This window comes from Vigna unguiculata, chromosome 6 (genome assembly GCF_037176805.1).
Source record: "Vigna unguiculata cultivar grain cowpea cultivar isolate G323 ecotype 2 chromosome 6, ASM3717680v1, whole genome shotgun sequence".
NCBI lineage: Eukaryota > Viridiplantae > Streptophyta > Magnoliopsida > Fabales > Fabaceae > Vigna > Vigna unguiculata.
In genome coordinates this window covers 9,058,897-9,079,912 of record NC_140797.1, presented here as the reverse complement: position 1 = coordinate 9,079,912, position 21,016 = coordinate 9,058,897, and the positions used below count along the sequence as shown (strand labels likewise).

General features: G+C 35.4%; 1 protein-coding gene across 6 annotated transcripts; it reads left to right on the top strand.

Moving 5' to 3' along the window:
- The first annotated feature begins 4,890 nt into the window (after positions 1-4,890).
- LOC114186871 (FAM91 carboxy-terminus protein) lies at positions 4,891-18,590 on the top strand. Of its 6 annotated transcripts, none has more exons than XM_028074918.2 (11): positions 4,891-5,104; positions 5,216-5,397; positions 6,867-6,984; positions 7,728-7,824; positions 10,784-10,890; positions 11,241-11,363; positions 11,496-11,649; positions 13,563-13,623; positions 13,715-14,076; positions 15,236-17,177; positions 18,034-18,590. In XM_028074918.2, exons 2-11 carry the CDS (start codon positions 5,270-5,272, stop codon positions 18,278-18,280), a joined length of 3,339 nt encoding a protein of 1,112 aa, XP_027930719.1. In that variant the 5' UTR covers positions 4,891-5,104; positions 5,216-5,269; the 3' UTR covers positions 18,281-18,590. The 6 variants fall into 6 exon arrangements, with proteins under 6 accessions (XP_027930719.1, XP_027930720.1, XP_085530673.1 ...); XM_028074919.2 differs by having other exon boundaries at positions 4,891-5,132; XM_085674547.1 differs by lacking the exons at positions 11,496-11,649; positions 13,563-13,623 and having other exon boundaries at positions 13,806-14,076.
- The last annotated feature ends 2,426 nt before the right edge of the window (positions 18,591-21,016 follow it).

Genomic DNA, 21,016 nt, shown 5'->3' with positions numbered 1-21,016 from the left:
CATGGCTAACAATGTTTAAACGCCTTGTCAACTATCTCTTGCAATCATTACTCCATTTCAAAATAGGTTGATTTTCATCCTACATATCTCCACAACAATGAGTTTGATGATTGAAAAGAGAACAATTGACTCTAGCAAAAATTTTCAAAAGGTAGAGCATAACAAGTTTTTCATCATGCATTCATACATTTCAGGATCTTGATATCTACAATAATGTTTTGATCCCTTGTGCTTAAAAATAAGAAAACATGCTTTCTATCATGCATAACCATTTGCATGTCATATCATCATGTCGTGTATTGACACCAGATTCGAAAAGCAAAAACCTTGACATCATGAACAAGCGAACATTTTCATGCATCATACATCTTCAACCATTGTTTCTTTTGAAGGAATCAATCTACAAAAATCGTCTTGAGATTTCTCAAATTGAGGATCATCTTCAAAGACCTATATATCCTCTAAGCCCAGTTCCATACTGGCCCATCAAACCCAGTTTTGTTTGGCCCATCAAGCCTAGTTTTGTTTGGCCCACCAAGCCCAATTTCGTACTAACCACCAAGCCCAGTTTTGCCTGGCCCACCAAGCCCAGTTCCGTACTAGCCCATCAAGCCTAGTTTTGTCTGGCCCATCAAGCCCAGTTTCGTACTGGCCCACCAAGCCCATTTTTGTCTGGCCCGCCAAGCCCAGTTTCGTACTGGCCCACCAAGCCCAGTCTTGTTTGGCCCACCAAGCCCAGTCCCGTACTGGCCCATCAAGCCCAGTTTTGTACTAGCCCACCAAGCCCAATTTCGTATTGGCCCAACAAACCTAGTTTCGTACTGGTTTGCCAAGCCCAAATTCGTACTGGCCCACCAAGTCCAGTTTCATTTTGGCCTCCAATCCTAGCTTAATCTGGCCCACAAAGCCCATCTCACTTGGCCCGCTAAGCCTATCTCGCGACCCTCTCCTTAGGAATGGTCAACTCATGTGTTCTCCTTTCGGACAACAACCCTCTCCTTGGGATTGGTCAAGTTCAGATCCTTTTTTTTTTCTTCATCAAGGCCCTCTCCTTGGGATTGGTCAAGTCCAGATCTTTTTTTTTATCAAGGCCCTCTCCGATGGAATGGTCATTGTTTTCTTTCTTTACATCAAGACCCTCTCCGATGGAATGGTCATTGATTTCTTTCTTTTCATCAAGACCCTCTCTGATGGAATGGTCATTGATTTCTTTCTTTACATCAAGGCCCTCTCCGATGGAATGGTCATTGATTTTCTTATGTTTACATCAAAGCCCTCTCCGATGGAATGGTCATTGATTTTCTTATGTTTACATCAAGGCCCTCTCCGATGGAATGGTCATTGATTTTCTTATGTTTACATCAAGGCCCTCTCCGATGGAATGGTCATTAATTTTCTTATGTTTACATCAAGGCCCTCTCCAATGGAATGGTCATTGATTTCTTTGTTACAGCAAGACCCTCCCCAACGGAATGGTCATTGATTTCTTTCTTTACATCAAGACCCTCTCCGATGGAATGGTAATTGATTTCTTTCTTTACATCAAGGCCCTCTCCGATGGAATGGTCATTGATTTTCTTATGTTTACATCAAGGCCTTCTCCGATGGAATGGTCATTGATTTGCTTATGTTTACATCAAGGCCCTCTCCGATGGAATGGTCGTTGATTTTCTTATGTTTACATCAAGGCCCTCTCCGATGGAATGGTCATTGATTTTCTTATGTTTACATCAAGGCCCTCTCCGATGGAATGGTATTGATTTCTTTCTTCACATCAAGGCCCTCTCCAATGGAATGGTCATTGATTTTTGTCACGTTAAGACCCTCTCCTATGGAATGGTTGAGTCTTTTTTTACTTTCCAAATCGTGACCCTTTTCACGACATTCGTCGTCAAACCCGTTTGAATCGGTTTTTACTCATTTTTTCCTCTTGAGAATCCGGACAAAATTAGTGTCTTTATCTTTACTTATCTTTTACTGCGATAATTTGAAAATGTCACATTTTCATATTATCTAATAAAATCTAAGTAAAGATGGGCAGCTGTCAACACCCAATTTTGTTCGGGTTATAATGTATTTTGTTTTTTCTTTTCATCTTATTTTACTTTTATTTTATTTTTTTATTTTTATTTTTATTTTATTATTATTACTATTCTTTTTTTATTATTATTTTTATTTTTTGTTTTATATTTATATTTTGTTTTATTTTATTTTATTTTATTTATTATTTTTTTTCGTTGTAATCTTATTTTATTTATTTTTATTTTATTTACAATTTTCTTTATTTTCCTTTTTTTACTTTTTATTATTTAAGAAAAAAAAATGAAAAAAAAATAGAAGACCAAGAGGTTAACGCAAGGTCTCTAATGGCTAGCTGGCCATGGTCATGATGACTGGAGAAGGAAGGAGCAGGAAGCAACATCTGCTTTCAGCCTTATCCCACGTCTCGAGGTGGGAAAGGAACATAGCAGAGGCACAACTAGTATCATCAGAGTCCTTTCATTTAGGGACCTTCACCCTCTTCACTCAGTTTCTCATTCGTGCAAGATGAAAAACAACACCTTCACTCATTTTGTTCACTGACTTCCCAACCAAACCCCATAGCCACACATTCCCTCCATTTATCCCTGCCTTCTCCATTCTAATCTCGCACCATCCGATTCCAATCCCGCTGCACTAAACACGAACACCATACCAACACACGAACATAACCCAATCATCTTCATCTTCCACCTACACCATCATTCATCACCCTCAAGCCACGGATGTAGCGAAACACCCAAATTCATTTCCCATAACCACCCAACACAAATCAAAAACAGAAAACAGTGAGAAGGAGATAAAGCCATCGACGTCCCTAGTGGAAGTTGGTGTCGCCGGAGGTGTCTCCGCCTGGTCACGGCGGGGCGACGAGCTCTCAGTCTTGATCGGCTATGGAGGCGTGACGGAGCACACAATGGGGTTGGTTTCATTTTTTTTTCTTGCAACAGAGGAAGGAGAAAGGATCTCGCGCGTTGGAGAAAAAGGAAGAAAGAGATGTGTCGCCGGTGAGTGGTGGTCGGCGTCGTCGCCGGCGTCCCTGGCCTGCCGGAACGGGTGCAGCGCAGGTAGGTGTCGTTTTGTTGGTGCTGTGAGGGAATGAAGTTGTTTGGCGTGAGTGAGGGTTGGTGTGAAGGAGAAGAAATGCTCTTTAGGGTTTTGCTTTCTATATTTAAGAGTTATTTTTGGGTTTAGGTTTAAATCTGCTCCCATTAACTTCATGCACCACCATTTTTAATATTCTCACCTTTTTGTGTATTGTTTCAGGTCTTACTCTGTGCACCCCCTTTTTTCCTTTGTCTTGCACCCATGTTTTAATTTTTGCTGCGAGTACCCCTGATATTTACTAAACTTGCACCCCTGCCACACTTGTTTCATACTTTACTCTGCGCACCCCCTTTTTTCTTTATCTCACACCCTGTTTTTATTTTATCTGCGAGTACCCTTGATATTTACTAACCTCGCACCCCTGCCACCCTTGTTTCATGTTTTACTTCGTGCACCACCATAATTGATAACCTTGCACCCTTGTTTATGTTTATCTTGTTTTGGGCCTATGTTTTATGTTTACTTCATGCACCTCACACATTATCCATGCACCCTCACGTTTTGTTTTTCCACTTTTATCCTTTTCTTTATATTGAACTCTACCTTTATAATTTTCTAAAAAAAATAAAACAAAAATATTTTTAAAATATAAAAAAAATTACAAAAAAATAAAATATATAAAAATATGAAAAATGTTCTTTTTGCTTTATTGTGTTTGTCCGGTCGCCCGCACAGTGTGACACTGATTTTCAAAAATACAAAAAAAATATTTTTCTTTCTCTTTTAGTGTCTCTCTGACCTGCTCGCGTCGTGTGACACATATTTTCAAGTAATTCAAAAATACGCAAAGAATATAAAATTTTCAAAATAGAAAAACATCAACATTTCAAACAAAGAGTCTTTTTTTAGAACTACATGATCCTTGATTCTCCATTGTGAGATACGTAGGAGCAAGGCCAGTCCTTGTCAGGTTCACCTCTAAAAGAAATCAAATCTTTTTCTCAATTGTTTTGCAAATATCTTTTAAAGAACTACGTAACCCTGATTTCTCATCTTTAATGAGAATACGTAGGACCAAGGTCAATTCTTGTCGGTCCCAAAAATTAAAAAAAAAAAAAAATTTTCTTTTAACAGTTTTGTCTTGTTATTTTTGGGGAAAATTAATATTTTGAAAATCACATCAACTTTGCATTTTTAGTTAAAGGTACCGCCTTCGGGCGGGCGCTGTAGGGTGCTAACACCTTCCCTACGCGTAACCGACTCCCGGATCCAAAATCTAGTTTTTCGCAAACTTGTCTTATGGTTTTCTATAGTTTTTCAGAATAACTATGATGGCGACTCCCAAATCTTTTTTTAAACTCGTTTTGTTTTTCGGTTCGCCTTCGCATTGCGATTCCAATTGCGACGATTATTATTTATTTTGTACATAAACAATATTGCATATACAAAATTTTACATTTGTGAATACATGAAAATAAGAAAATGACATAGCAAGATAATTTAACTAATAAACAAATTAAATAAAAAAATTGAATTGAAAAATATAGAAAATTTAGATATTCATTAAAAAATCAATAATACTTAATTAAAAATATACAAATTTACGATAAATTTAAAACTCAATTAAACCATTTTGTATCATAAAATTTAAATAATTTTATAAAATAAAAACTATAAACTATAAATTATGTAATAAATTTATTTTTGTACTAAAGTAGTTTTAAATCTAATTAAAAAATATAAAAAATGTATACTCTTTTATGCAATTATGTAGTATCCCAAACTTGTCCAAAAGGGGTAGGTCAGAAACTCAATGGAAATGTAACGTGCAGACAGCGATTGTTATGATGTTTAAGAAGGAAAACCATGATATCTGTCTAAATACTCTCAATTTCCACCAAATTAACAAATAAATTCTCTTGTGCCCGATCTCGCGCAAAAAAAAAAAAAAAAAAAACTCAACAGTGTCTTCCCGAGAACTTCAATTAGCTAAACGCACTTGAATTCAATTATTCAGGTTCTGATCATTCGCTCTGGCTTTCACAGTAAACCTGAATACTCGTTTCGGATCTTGTTTGATCTTTGTTTTGCGTTGTATGATTTGCTTTAATTGGTTTCAATTTTGCAGTTTCACCCGCTGTTCGTGTTCTGTTGACTTTTGTGGCGTCTGGGAAGTGAAAAAATGCAGCGTGCTCCCGTGACAGTTGAGGAACAATTATTGCAAAAAGCGATTAAGGAAGAATGTACGTGGGAGAACCTTCCAAAGAGGATTCAAGTTATTCTTTCTTCTAAAGAAGAATGGCACAGAAGGTTAGGGTGACTTTTCTTGTGATTCCCTCAGTTCTTCATTGTATTTTAAATAAGTTTAAAGGCTTAAAAAAACACGCATAGTAATCGTGAAGCTAAATTGCATACTTTCTGTTATAATTTACTAGAAATAACTATGAACTTGTATTATACAGTATTTTCTGCAAGCTTGTTAAATAGAAAGACATGATTCAAACAGTACGGCTCATTATTGGATTCTTTTCATCCTTTATACGCCATGTGTGTTTTAAGGTGGAGCTACTCATTACAAGTTCCGTCATTGTAGTGAATGTATTGAGCTAACCACTCTATAAAACTTTTGTATGTATACCATTCTGTTGAGTTAGTATGCTATTCAGGACCCTTTAATTTTCAAGTATGTCTTACGCCCTTTTAGATAATAAAGACTTAGTTGTTTGAGCGGAATAATCAATCTGTTGAAGGACATCATTATATCAACCCAGTATTTCTTAAATAACTGTAGAGTAGAATAAAATAAGTATTTTTTTGTTGTAACGAGGGGCATTTTATTTTTTTTGGGTATTGTGCCTTTAGTGTTAAAACCATGATCTATGCTCTGATAAATTTTGAGGGTTAAAATTCTCATTTAGAAATATATTTTTAGTAGATAGACACAGTATTCTAAAATCTATTTATTTCAAGGGTCGTGTCTCCATTGAAGTACATAATCTTTGTGGAGAGGAAAAAAAATAAGGCTATGTTGATAGTACTAAAATTATACACAAGGATATACAATTATCCTGATGACATAATACTATATAACAACAAAGAAAGTCTTGTACTCATCAAACTAGTGAGAATGATTGGTTTAAATGCAATATGAATGGGACGACTAAAGGTTCACCTGATGTATATGGTTATGGGGTATTTATCATGCTTCCATTGTGGGTTATTTCTCTTCATATCTTGGTTCTCATTATGCTTTATATACTGAGGAGGTGGGTGTGATTCAGGCTATAGAAGTTGCTGTCTCCAAAGATTTTGACTAATCCTTCGGTTGTGAGACTTGCAGTTTGTTATTCAAGCTTGATCCCATACTTCTATTATTCATTGGAATTTTGTAGTAGATGGCTGAATTGTTTTTGTAAACAGTAATACTATGTTATTCATTTTTTGCATATTTTTTAGAGAGGGTAATCAATGTGCTGATAAACTTGTTATGTTTGGCACTAGATCCCAAGATTATGCCTGGTGGGACATGTTCCTAACTTCTTTTATTAACTTCAAGATTCTTTTTAACAATGTTCTCGTATGCCATTTTTGGTCTCCTTCTACCCCTTTCACAGCTTTAAAAACCATGCAATTGACTCTCCTCACTGGTTTTATTGGTGGTCTTCTTTGCACATGTCCAAACCACATGGATAGTACTGTATAAGTAATTATTTGTTTTCGATATGACAATTATAATATTGCCTTTTCTTTTTTTTGTTGGCCATCCAAATTTTGTGCAGGATAACTGAAAGTTGCATAAAGAAGAGACTCCAATGGAATAGTTGTTTTGCTCGTAAAGTTTGTAAAGAAAGCGAATATTATGAAGATATGATGCGATACTTGCGGAAGAATCTTGCTGTATGTCTTGCACTAAATGCTACCTTATTCTGATACTGTCTATCAAATTCTACCGTGTGTACATGATCAATGATTAGAAAACTTTGTTGTTAAAGATGTTGATGGGAGAAAATTGAAATTTTAGTGCTTTAAAATAAAAATTGCAACATTTTAATTAAAATTGGATTTTGTTTCTCTTTTGTATTAGAATCAATTTTTTTTTTTATAATAATAAATAGTTTAATCATACTTGTCATTTTGTAAAGAACAGATCTCATCTGTATAGTTGGATGCCAGATATAACTACTACATACCACTTCTTGGATGTCGGGCATTTGTTTTATAAGCAAGTTTTTTTTCAAATAGAGTAAAAGGGGTAATAACCATACACCAATAAGACAAGAAATTCATAACCTGGATATTAAGCATTGAGCTCATGCTTTACTTTCTTTTTTTTTAATGTATTGTAGTACTTTTAGTTTGTTTCTTTTTGCTTACTCTTTGTACAATAATAGTATAGTAGCTGTTTCCATATCATCTGTAGTTTACACTTTGAGCAGTAGACTCTAACTAATTCTCAGTTAGTCCGACCTTGAGAGCTGTGGACTCTAATTCCCACTTGGTTAGAGTACAGTGTATGAACACACATGTATTACTGATTTCAGTTGGGTAGAAAAATATTTTCTGAAAAGAAATTCTCTCTCAACTATTATCTATCTTACAATATTCATCTCCATATAATATTCTTGGTTTTCCACTTGCAGCTATTTCCGTATCATCTGGCAGATTATATTTGCCGTGTAATGAGACTATCACCTTTCAGATATTATTGTGATATGATTTTTGAAGTTATGAAAAATGGTAACTTTTTACTTATTTCAATTTTCTAATGCATCATCTCTTAATATGAGACCTGATTAATATTACTGCATGTAGCTTGCAATTGAGTGTTTTGTTTTGGAAGTCACGCCATCTTAACCAAATTCTTGACTACCATATGAATAGTATCTGTAACATTTACTTTTATCTTTGTTAGGATATAAGGAGAAGGCGAGATTAGTTAGAATATTAGTGAGTTAGTTAGGATATTTAGAATATTCATCATCTAATTTGAGGGTTTTGATAAGATATAAATAGGGAAAGAAGGATAGGAAAGAGTTAGCTTTGTGGTTATTGTTAATTAAGCATTGGCCCTTTGTAAAGGGAAACCCTTGGTGGAGAGTTTTCTCATCCTCCGTGTGCTCCTACCCTTGTGGTGGCAGATCTATAGGAGTTCATTTGGTGGTTTGATCTACTTTTCCATCTTAAATTTTTTTTCATCAACTTTTTCCTAGCTTTCCAAAAAACAAATCTTTTCCAACACCACATCAACCTCTAGAACATATTCTCCCATATTTTCTAGCCATATTGTTAGTATTGAGATGGGTGAGTCTAACTATTTCACTTGGACTTCCAAAATCTGGTTATGGTTAAGTGGGTTGAGCTACAAATCTCGTCTCACTACTACTTCTAAATCTTTTCCTCCAAAACACCATGAACAATGGATAAAGATTGATGCTTAACTGTGTAGTGTTATCAAATCCACTATTCACACCTCACTCAAACCTATTTCCCAAATGAGTAAGAAAAAATGAAGGATGAATTATGGGTTAACAATTGGTGTTCGAACAAATACAAAATTAGACCCAAAAGGTTATGCATTAGAGATGGATGATGTGTATGTGGACAATTGAGTCTATGATTAATACCATGACTGGCCAAAAAATTTGTAAAAGGTCGATATTCTTCACCCCAATCTGATTGGACATTTTCTATTTTTGAATGAAGTTGTAATTCAACTAGTGATTTAATCGTTTGAAAACATGAAATGTTTTGACTTTAGACTTTATAGGAAATATCCAAGTGAACCGTGAATAAGCATCAAAGAAAGAGACCTAATATTTGTATCCTACATAAGAGATCATTTGAGAAGATCCTCAAAGATCAGTGAAAATCAGTTCTATAGGAGAATGGATAGAATTAGAGACATAAAGAACAAAATAAACATTGCAATGATTCATGACAATTTTCATTGAAGAAATAGCTCTAAATGTAACACCCCGACTAGGGTGATACAAAAGTAATATTATCTCACACATATATCGAAAATATAAGTAACTAAAATTTTTGATACCATTGTATAACATAAACAGAAAACACTTTATTCACGAATGTACAGAAAAATACATATCTTGTTGCTTCAAAAATATAAAACCGTCATTTCTCATCCCTACTGTGCATCTTCCTCAGCACTTGTACTATCATTTGCTATAAAAATACGATCATTGCAGGTGGAAACCACAACCACCAAAAGAGAAGGGTGAACTAACGTAAACAATATCTGTTATAACCATAGTTTTCACCATATTATAAGTTTGAAAATACTTTTCAATAAAAATAATAAACTGAAACAACTTATCATAAAAATACATACAAAACCTATTGTCTCACTCAACCACATTATCATATCAACAGTACAACCATTAGTGATCTCAGTGTCAGGAAACTGAGTTATAACTCTTGCATGCAGGTTGCTAACAACTCCACTTCACCCACTCCTCAAGAGTCTTGTGGGCAAAGCTCGCAGGTGCCACTTCCTACCACTCTACTCGGGAGCGACCTAGGCAAAGTTCACCTTTGGTATAACTACACAGAGTTACCGTTCACCACCTTTCGCTGAGTCACCACACATACATGTGAACAATCATCCCCTGCCCATACAAGGTTTCTCACACAACATCAATACACCACCAAAATTCGTTATATATTCACAAATTCACAATAAGATACAAAAACACATTTAAACAAGTTAAAACATGTTGAAACAATTAAAACAACTAAAGCAGTTAGCTCCCCTCACTTGGATACTACAAAGTTTAATCTAACCCTTTTTAATCTTCAACTAACTCACTTTCCTCATTCAAAGAACTCCTCACGTTTCACTCTCTAAATCGCTTGAAACTTCTGAATTTGAATACTAAATTATTCGAATGCTTCAACTCTCACCCTGTTCGCTTTACTTACGGGTAACGTTTAGCCTAGGAAACCAGTTTTACCTCCTACCAGACAACATACTATGATAAACTTATTATGATTTTAGTAACAAATCACACCCCATATCTCATTCAAATAAGTCTTCAGAAACTTAATTATATTATATCTATATAAATATATATGTATATTCTCATAACATATTATATATATGATCTCTATTATATATTATATTTTAAAATATTCCATTAAATATTATTTTAACTATACATATCTAAAAATATTCCATTATCTCTTACCATAATCTAATAAATCTTTTAAATTATAACTAACAAACCATTTTATCTTTTACTTAATATATTTAACCATATTTGTATATTTTTCTAATTATTATAATGTCTAGGATCTCACTCTAGATACCATGTAAAATGAATTGAACAAGAGGGAGCTGTTTAACAAACTGAATGGTATTCATTGTATTAAGATATTGAATAGAGAAGCATACATTAGTATTTATAGCTAACTTCTTAAAACATATGAGATAACTAACAGCGTTTACTGGAAAGGTTACAAGAGGTAACTGTTACCAATAGCTAACTGCTCTGACTACGCATTTCAATTTTTACATTTATAGTATAGCTAAGTACATACTCTAATAATCAAAGAACTCCATCTACTGTTGTTCACTTTTTTGATTGTGTGCTATAGCTTAATTAATGTGCAAAATAATAAATATTTGCTTGCAAGTGAGCCGGCATAAAAGTTTCCTGCATGTCTTAATTATGTGCAGAGCAACCTTATGACAGCATCCCGAATTTTAGTGCAGCTGATGCTTTAAGGCTTACAGGAATTGGGAGGAATGAATTTATTGATATAATGAACAAGTGCAGATCTAAGGTACTTGATAGATTTTTCAAAATTGTATACAGAAATGTACTTTTGATTCTTTTATTTTACGTCATGATATTGTATGCATTTCTGTGATTATTTTGGTATCTGTTCCAATAGTGGTGTTGAAATTACCTTTAAAGACTTGGTGTAAGCAGGCAAGGTGTTAATTCTAGAGATGTCAAACTGAATAATATACCTTATCCTCATCTGACACTTCTGAATTATATGCCTTTGATTAGAGACTTTAAAATTTTTCCTCATGTCATATCCAAGATCTTGCTGCCCCTTGCCTTAAACTGGATAATGATTTCATTACCTTCTTTCCTTACTTGTCAATGCCTCTTTTGGGTATTCAGAAAATCATGTGGAAGTTGAACAAGTCAATTGCAAAAGAACTTTTACCTACACAGCCTGTGGATTTTCCTATTGAACCTTGGTGGGGTGTTTGTTTGGTGAACTTTACTTTGGAAGAATTTAAGGTACGGTCTGCATTTCACCCTTGTTAATGCAGGAGGGTTCATTTGCAATAATGTCCATTGTGCTTATTGGAAATAAGATGTAGTTTAGGTATTTACTTTATTTTTTTCATTTGTTTTCTTTTGCCTTTATAGAAACTTTCAGAAGAGGAAATGGCCATGATAGATAAACTTTGTAAGGAGGAAGCAAATTCATTTATCTTGTTTGATGGTGATGTTGTAAAGGGTCTTTATGGTCGAGGATTGATCTATTTTGATGTTCCTGTGTATCCTGATGATCGCTTTAAAGGTCTGTCTTGAGTTAAAGTTTGATTCTATTTTTTTTGCTTTCTAGGCTTTTCTTCCAAAATATCATTGCATATTGTGAAAATAGAGAAAAACTAGTTATAGGATTAATTCCCTTGTGTAGAACATACACATAGGCAATGTATTTATATTGAAGAATTGTACAGGAAAATTTGGACTAAGCCTAGATACATATAATATTGTAACTAACGCAAGATATTGTAACTAACAATATCTAATAATATCTTAACAATATCTAACACCCCCCTCAAGCTAGTGCATATAAGTCATGTGTACCAAACTTGTTACAAATATAATCAATTTTAGGTCTCTCCGTAAAGATTTAATGAAAATATTTCCTAATTGACCACATGAGTTAACAAACTCACTCTTGATGTCTACAAATACAATATTTTCTCGAATAAACTGATAGTCAACTTCAGTGTGTTTGGTCCTTTTCATAAAAGAGAGAATTAGAACTAATATGAAGAGCAACCTGATTGTCACATATAAGTGTTATTTGAGAGACATCTCCAAATTATAACCCTTTAAGTAATTGTTTATGTTAAACAAGTTCACAAGTGGCTAAGGGCATAGCTCTATATCTGCTTCTGTACTAGATCTTGTCACAACACGTTTGTTGCACTTCCAAGAAATAAAGTTACCACCAACAACGACACAATTTCCAGATGTAGACCTTCTATAAGAAAGAGATCATGCCCAATCAGTTATAGACAACTTTAGTATGGTTGTTGTGACCATATATAAGAAGATCATGCCCAATCAACATCTAAATAACAGACTTTAGTATGGTTATTGTGACAATATAGCAAACCTTTTCTAGGAGATCCTTTAATATACTTTTTTATACGCATGAATGGATTCCAATGATTTGCACACGGGGAATTGCGAAATTGACTCACCACGTTGACTGCAAAGGAAATGTCAAGACGAGCAACAATAAGATAGTTCAATTTTCCAACTAATCTTCTGTACTTCTCAGTACCTGAGAAAGGCCCCTCTTATTAGGTAGGAGTATGGTATTGAAATCCATGGATGTGTCAACAAATTTTGAGTTCATCAACCCATTTTTCTCCAATCCAATGCATACTTCCTTTGAGATATATTGAATATAGTAAAAATTGTATGGGATTAATCTCCCTTGCGTAGAAAATACACATAGAGTACTGTATTTATAATAAAGGAAATATGGGATAAGCCCAAAATACAATAAAGAATAATAACAAAGTAACTGAAGATAAGAGATAAACATAAGATATGTATCTAAGATATCTAATAATCTAATACCCCCTTCAAGCTAGTGCATACAAATTGTATGTACTAAGCTTGTTACAAATATAGTCATTTCTCTGTCCCCGTAAAGACTTGAAAATATCTCATAACTGATCACTTAAGTTAACAAACTCAGTCCTGATGTCTTCAGATACAATTTTTTGTCGGATGAAATAATAGTCAATCTCAATGTGTTTGGTCCTCTCATGAAAGATAGGATTAGAACTAATATGAAGAGCAACCTAATTGTCACAAATAAGTGTTATTAAATATAGTGAAACTAGGTTTGGGATTAATCTTCCTTGTGTAGAAAATACACATAGGGGCTGTATTTATAATAAAGAAAATATGGGCGAAATCTTGGGATTAATCTTCCTTGAGTTGGAGGTAGTATCTTGTCTTTCTTGTATGGTATGCTCACGGCTCATTGGTGCCAAATCTCTGTGGCGTTTCCCCTTGGAAGAATCCTACATCATCTATATAGAAATAAAATATCCAATAATTCTTTGTATTTATTGTAATAAACTTATGTAAAACAGACTCTATACTGTAGTCCATACAAATAGTTTTCAACATCTGTTGCACTCTCCTTCATCAATGTTTATACTTTTGGCGGTGATTCAGTTTCCAGGCTCGAAGGTTTCGTTTCCAACAGGGAGCAGTCTTATGAAGATCCTATAGAAGAGTAATGCCTTCTTTCCGGTCTTGCCATCCTTTTGTTTTTAGATGCTGTTTCCATAAAGTGGAATAAGTAACACCATATCTTTTTCATCTAGGCTACTATATGCAGTGTTTGTTGTTTCAAATGAAAATGCATCTGTTGCTGAATTGGCAGCAACCCTACAGGCTGACTTGTCACAACTGCAGGCTGCTGCGTCTTTTGTATGTAGATTGGGATGGGCAACAAAAGTAATTGATCCAGCATCTATTCTCCAAGATGCAAACATACCTGGGTCTCCTAAAAGTGCAGGCAGTGATGAAGATGCGTCTACTGCTAGTCATGGTTTTGATAATATGCTCACTGATAGTAATAACAATCAAGGCGATGCTTATGGTCCTCATTCTTCCTATACACGTGTTGCTTTCATAGTTGATGCTACTATAACATCGTATCTTATGATGGGTTCTGTTTCGCCAGGTATATACCTTCATTATTTTCTAAAGCTTAAATTCATTTATTGGAGCTTTTTGAATTGTTTTTTTATTATTGTTATTATACTACTGATGTTTGTTAGTGTATCCACAAGCTGTTATTCTTAGCTTTGTTGTATTATATACTTTTTCCTCGGGTTAATTTGTCTGCTCGTTTCAGTTAGCTTTCAGTTACAAGTTGTTGTAACCTTCCATATCTACTTATATAAATATCATGTATATTTGAATCAGATTAAGGAAATAATTATACAAATTACTTTTATATTTTTCTCAAACTCTTGTTACTTTTGGTGGTTTTTGGGACTGCTGGGGAACAAAAGAAGATACATATATAGTCAGCGTTGTTCAATTACATAATTCATTCAGAAAGGAAAGTAAATAGAGGGTGATAAAGTCAAATTAGAGAGATTTGGTTCGCACACAAAATAGCAATCAAATAGGATAAAATCAGAATATTTTGATCTTGAAAATTAATTCCAAAAGTAAACATACAACTGTAAAGTCCCCCTCCCCAAAGTTGGTGCATAGATGTTGAACTTGGTTACAAGAATAAATTATCAATTTAATAAGCTAAGTAATTAGAAATATTCTAAAGGATAGTAATACAAAATATGTTGATCATAATATATAATATAATAAGCTAACTAATAATAATAAAAGTTCTAAATGATATAAATAAAAAGAAATATATCTATAATAAGTAAGAAAGTATATAAATATTGCTCCCTCTAGTCCTATTTCTGAGAAACAAATGTGATTGTGTTTGAGTTGTATTTTTAAGCTGTAAAATTTTCTTAGGTCTATTCATTATTGTAAAAAATAAGAATAATATATTTTTCTTATTATTATAGACACGTGATCTTTATTTTTGAGGTAACAAAATATACGCTATTCATGCATAATAAATATAATGAGTCTATATAAACTTAGATCCGTTGTATTCAAACACAGTATTCAGTGCAATGTTTGTGTTCTCCAATTTAAGAATTTTTGAATAATCCATGTGTTTAGTTTATGTCTAAGATGCGAATATTTTTTAGTCTATTCATTTTTAATATGTTTGCCTCTTGTCTTCTGTGTCTGAGATTTTTTTTTCTTTTTGTATATTGCTATTAACCAAAATCATTCTTCCTGAACTTTGTCAGGCCTGAAATCTCATGCTGTTACACTCTATGAAGCGGGGAAATTGGATCATGCTGTCATTGCTGATCTTTGCAAGGATCTTAGCACTCTGGAAGGTGCGAAATTTGAGGGAGAGCTACAGGAATTTGCTAATCATGCATTTAGCTTGCGTTGTGTATTAGAATGTCTACAATCTGGTGGAGTTGCTTGTGATGCAAAAGTTGGTGAAGATAAGATGGACCTGGCTACGTTAGAAAATGACGAGTCTAGTTCTCCATTATCGGAAATATCTCCGACTGACAAATATGAAGACTCTGGTATTACGGAAGCTGGGAAGAATGATTGTGATATATTGAGTTCAGTTTTAGAGAATTCAGTACAGCCTGCTTCCACTGAAGCTACTCCTAGTAATATGGTTAGTGAAACCTGTTCTATTCCTGATGATGATGATGATGATGATGATGATAGTCATGTACAGGAAGAAGCCACGTTAGAAAATGATGAGTCTAGTTCTCCATTATCGGAAATCTCTCCAACTAATGGAGACTCTGGTATTACAGAAGCTGGGAAGACTACGTTAGAAAATGACGAGTCTAGTTCTCCATTATCAGAAATATCTCCGACTAACAAATATGGAGACTCTGGTATTACGGAAGCTGGGAAGAATGATTGTGATAGATTGAGTTCAGTTTCAGAGAATTCAGCGCAAACTGCTTCCACTGAAGCTACACCTAGCAATAAGGTTAGCGAAACCTGTTCTGTTCCTTTTGATGATGATGATGATGATGATAGTCATGTACAGGATGAAGGCAGTGAAGATGGAAATCTTCAGAATGATGAGGAACTAGTTGTTGAAGAGGCCGATGTTGGTAAAGAAAGGTCGAAAAAAATTAAGAAATATCGTGTAGACATTCTCCGCTGTGAAAGCTTGGCTTCACTTGCTCCAGCAACCCTTGATCGATTGTTTGTTCGTGACTATGATGTAGTTGTGTCCATAGTACCTCTTCCTCATTCCTCAGTTCTTCCTGGATCCACAAGTTTAGTTCATTTTGGTCCGCTCTCGTATTCTTTTATGACTCCTTGGATGAAATTGGTATTATATTCAACTGTAGGTAGTGGCCCTATTTCAGTTGTTCTGATGAAAGGACAATGTCTGCGCTTTCTTCCTGCTCCATTGGCTGGTTGTGAGAAAGCTCTCATATGGTCTTGGGATGGTTCCGCAATAGGAGGGTTGGGAGGGAAGCATGAAGGAAATTTAGTAAAGGGAAGTATACTCCTCCATTGTTTAAATTCACTTCTTAAACATTCAGCTGTGCTGGTACAGCCTCTAAGTAGGTTTGACCTTGATGAATTTGGAAAGATGACTACAATGGATATCCCTCTGCCCTTAACGAACATTGATGGATCAATTACCTCTGTTGGAAAAGAGCTAGGAATATGTGAAGGTTCAAAACTGGATTCTGTCTTGGCTGATTTGGCTGAAAAGATGGAACTATGGACAATTGGGTATATTCGCCTGCTGAAATTATTTATTGGACAGGAATCAGGCCAGTTCACGCCTGAAGAAGAGAAATATGAATGGGTCCCGTTGAGTGTTGAATTTGGGATTCCGTTATTCAGTCCAAAGTTGTGTAGTAATATATGTCAAAGGGTTGTTTCATCTGAATTACTTCAATCTGGCTCATTTGAAGAACACCATGATGCAATGCAAAGGTTAAGGAAAAACTTGCATGACATGTGTGCTGAGTATCAAGCAACAGGTCCTGCGGCGAAGGTTCTTTACCAGAAGAAGAAAGCCAAGGGATCCCCACGACAACTAATGAATTATGCTAGTGGAAAGTGGAATCCACTCATGGACCCTTCTTCTCCAATTTCAGGGGCCTCGAGTCAGCATCAAAGGCTAAAACTTGCTAATCGACACCGCTGCCGAACTGAAGTTTTAAGCTTTGATGGCAGCATTCTTAGGTTTGTTAACTTCTAAACATTGAATTCTTTCTAAATCCTAAATGACAAATATATGAGATTAAAAAACATGGTTTACCAAAAAACCTTTTTCAAGAATAAGAATGCTAAAGCATCACTCTATAGGCTATCCTACCAAATTTGATGACATGGCTAATCATTGGACTGCCAATGTTGTTGTTGCTTAACAGTACGGACTAAAAGTGTTATAGGAGAAAAAGTTCCGGGACTTTGAGCAGTCAAAATTTATATTAGAGAATAAATGTAGGAATCCTAGAATGTTTATGAACCAAGACAGCCTTTCTTATTAATGAATGGAGTTTTCTATTTTGGATTGAAACAATCAGTTTTTTCATCATAAATAATCACCTGGCTTTGTAATCTAGTGCAATGACTGTAAAAATTTGTTGATATATTCTAAATTAAAAACACAATTTTAGCTGCAGTGGTGTGAAGTGAAGGTGAATAAAATATCCTAGATGTTTGTGTATCATATCATGCATGGCGACAGTGGTAGGGACTGACTACATATAATTTTATCCCTAATCTTAGACCGTTCTCACTTTTTCCGCCCCTTAGAAGCTCTACCACGGCAACCAATATACGTTCTTGCATTTATAACTTTTCAGTGGCATTATGTTGCATTGGTATACGCTATTTTTCTATCTATATTTTTTTAGTATGTGAGGGTATACGGTCCGAATAGTTTAAAATTAGAATGAAGTTTTATAAAAACCCCCCAAGACACTGAAATACTAAAACCTGGTATAATCACCTTCCATCTGTTGATCTTTGTCATAATTTGGGTTCCCTTATGATTCAAATTCTCAGAAACAAGTGTTTTTGATGGTTCTTGCAGATCTTATTCCTTAGCTCCTATTTTCGAAGCTCCTACAAGGCCCTTTGAAGAAGGTACTCAAGCCAACCCATTAAAAGCTGAAACGGATGAAAGTGATAGTAAAGAAGCAATCCTTCCTGGAGTAAATCTTATTTTTGATGGTTCTGAGTTGCTTCCATTTGATATAGGTGCCTGCCTCGAGGCACGTCAACCTATTTCCTTAATAGCAGAAGCAGGAGCTGCCTCGGCATCTTTACCAATCAAATAGTTCTTCTGTTAACATAGATTACAGTGCATTGAAAAGCATGACTTCTGCCCAATCATGTTGTTACCATCTTCGACATTGTTGGTTATCCATGTAGTTGGGCTCAGATTGAAGCCAAGTTTCATATTTTCTTCTTGTAAAACTATAAAACTACATTCAATCATCGACCTCTTTGTGGCAGTACCAGCAGCAGCCTTAAGTTTTACTGACCCTGGTTTTCTATTTGAAACAAGGATGTGTAAAACGATGCGAGACAGATTTTGTAGACTGATTTTTCTTTCTGAAACATTTATCCTCGTGTCCCCAACCTTAATTTTTTTTCCATGTTTTCATGTACACCTTTCTACTTGCTCAACCTTTTAGTCTTTGTTATTAAGGTAATCAAAATCTTACTCAAGATCGGAAATGAAAGCATGGGAAATATGGATCGTTAATTAAACACTCCATTCTAGCTACAAACGAACAACTCCATTCTAGCTACGTAACACAAACTCCTTTCTAGTTACAAAACTGATAGTATACTATAGTTGACTTGTATAGGTTACATTTGCATTTTAGAAATGTAAGTCTCTTATTATTGTACAACAACATTCTTTTCTTTCTGTTATGTATAGCTGCCAGTTTCAATTACATCTAACAGAAGACTACATCTATAAATAGACATTGTATCTATGATTCAAAGTGTGTTACAGAAATAAAACAGTTCAGTTCATTGTTCATTTTTTTCTCTCGTTTCTCTGTTCACTTTCTCTAAGATATCTAGAACTTTTTCTTCACCTATCCAGATTCTTCAAGTTTGTCACTGATTTCATTCTTGTTCAACGTTGAGACTGCTTCTGCTTCAGTTTCTGGTGTTTTGAATCGGTGCATTGTTTCAATTCATTGATGTTCTCAATTCGTGCATTTTAAGTATATATTATCATCGTCGTTACTTATAATATATATTATTATCTTATGATAAGTAATATTATATTATATATAAATATATTATAGGAATAAGTATGATTTTAGTCCATGTACTTACATGCGAAAATAGAATTCATCCCTCCCTCAAAGTTCATACAAAATTCATTCCTATACTTTATTAATGCATGAAATTTGTCCTCCAGAACAGACACCATTAACTTTTAAGTGACGTGTCTAACTGAAATGTAACATTAACTTTAACATGTAACTTCAAAATATGTAACTGAAATGTAAAGGACAGATGCTACATGGGTCGTGGCCCTAAAAGAAAGATCATGGATCAGGATCTAGCCCAGGCAGGCTACGCAGCGGAGTCACCATTCCCCTGTTGACCGCGAGAACCTCTCGCTTCTGCTCACATCAATGATTTGATGATCATCGCAAAAGAGAAGAACCACACACAAGACAATCAAACAAGCAAAGGGTAAGCTAGAGCCAAAACCATTTCATCAATGAAGTAAGATACATATTTACAGTCCATTATACATACATCACACAAGCATGTTACGACCTTCCAAGCAATACACTACCACTCGACTCGACTCATCCGAATACATATAACCTGGTCGGATTCAACGGATGCTTGCACTTGTGGTGGATACCTCTGTTCACCCCTGAGCTGCTCACCCCCGAGCTATGTGTTACAAGTGTTACAATGAACAATTTTCCCTCACCACAAGGTTAGCCCTTAATGAATTTCGGACCTCCTGCTACTCTCACCACAAGAGTGAGTCCACTCTAGGTGAGACTAACTGACTCCTTAGAGTGTCAGGATGCAACCTTACCTTGAATCCTTACCTAGTTATACAGATGGGGCACCACCATGGACACCCACTAATAGGGGCCATGGAATTACGTCCCGACCACTAAAACACGACCCTGGGACTCTCACCTAGAGACCCTAAGGAATTACGCACTGACACGGACCAAGCTTTCTTAATCAATCAAACATATTCAGCATGCATACACACAAATATATACATATACATCTCATATAGTTTCTCATAATTCACCTCTTTCGTATTCCCATCCAAACCATGCCAACTCATTATTCTCGAACCCGGAATATGGAACTCCATCTCATATCATTACCATGCCACATTGATACCAACCCTTTCATGTCTCATGTCGAACTCATGCCAAACTCATCATTTCAATTTCATGAATCATCTCATACAATTATCATGCTATGTTTGTATCAACCCATTACTCACAACTCATGATTTACTTCACACATGCATACTCATTTATCTCATACTCTCATCACAATACTTAAATTCAAGCCAAACATGTACCATTCAAGTCAAGAAAACAATCACACAGGCCCTGTCTCGCCCAGCACCTCGCTCAGGCTGAAGGGTCTCGCTCAGGCGAGAGACTCTCGCTCAAGCGAGCCCCCCTTCGCCTAGGCAAGGGCTCGAAAAGGGGAACAATTGCTTCCCGCGCCTTCTCGCTTAGGCAAGTCCTCCTCGCCTGAGCGAGAACGTGGCTCACCCAAAAAGGAACGTGTCGCCCAAGTGACACATCGCACAGAAAACCCCAGGCGAGCTCCCGATAGTCTCGCCTAGGTGAGACGTGCTCGCTTGGGCGAGAAAACCAGTGCTCGCCATTGTTCTCTCGTGCACCGATTCACAACATATCCAAATAGCCCAAAAATCATATACTCCACGGATTCACAACACATAAAACATCCCATGACAGATACGACTACTCAAGCAGAAAAGACGTAACAACAGAGTAAGGTCTAGCTTCCCTTACCTGGACAAAGCTAGC

Bases quoted from the DNA above. Each gene is read 5' to 3' on its own strand.
- LOC114186871 (XM_028074918.2), top strand. From the start codon at position 5,270: ATGCAGCGTGCTCCCGTGACAGTTGAGGAACAATTATTGCAAAAAGCG. The intron at 5,398-6,866 runs GTTAGGGTGACT...AATTTTGTGCAG, and splicing joins AAAGAAGAATGGCACAGAAG to GATAACTGAAAGTTGCATAA. The intron at 13,624-13,714 runs GTAATGCCTTCT...TTTTTCATCTAG, and splicing joins TATGAAGATCCTATAGAAGA to GCTACTATATGCAGTGTTTG.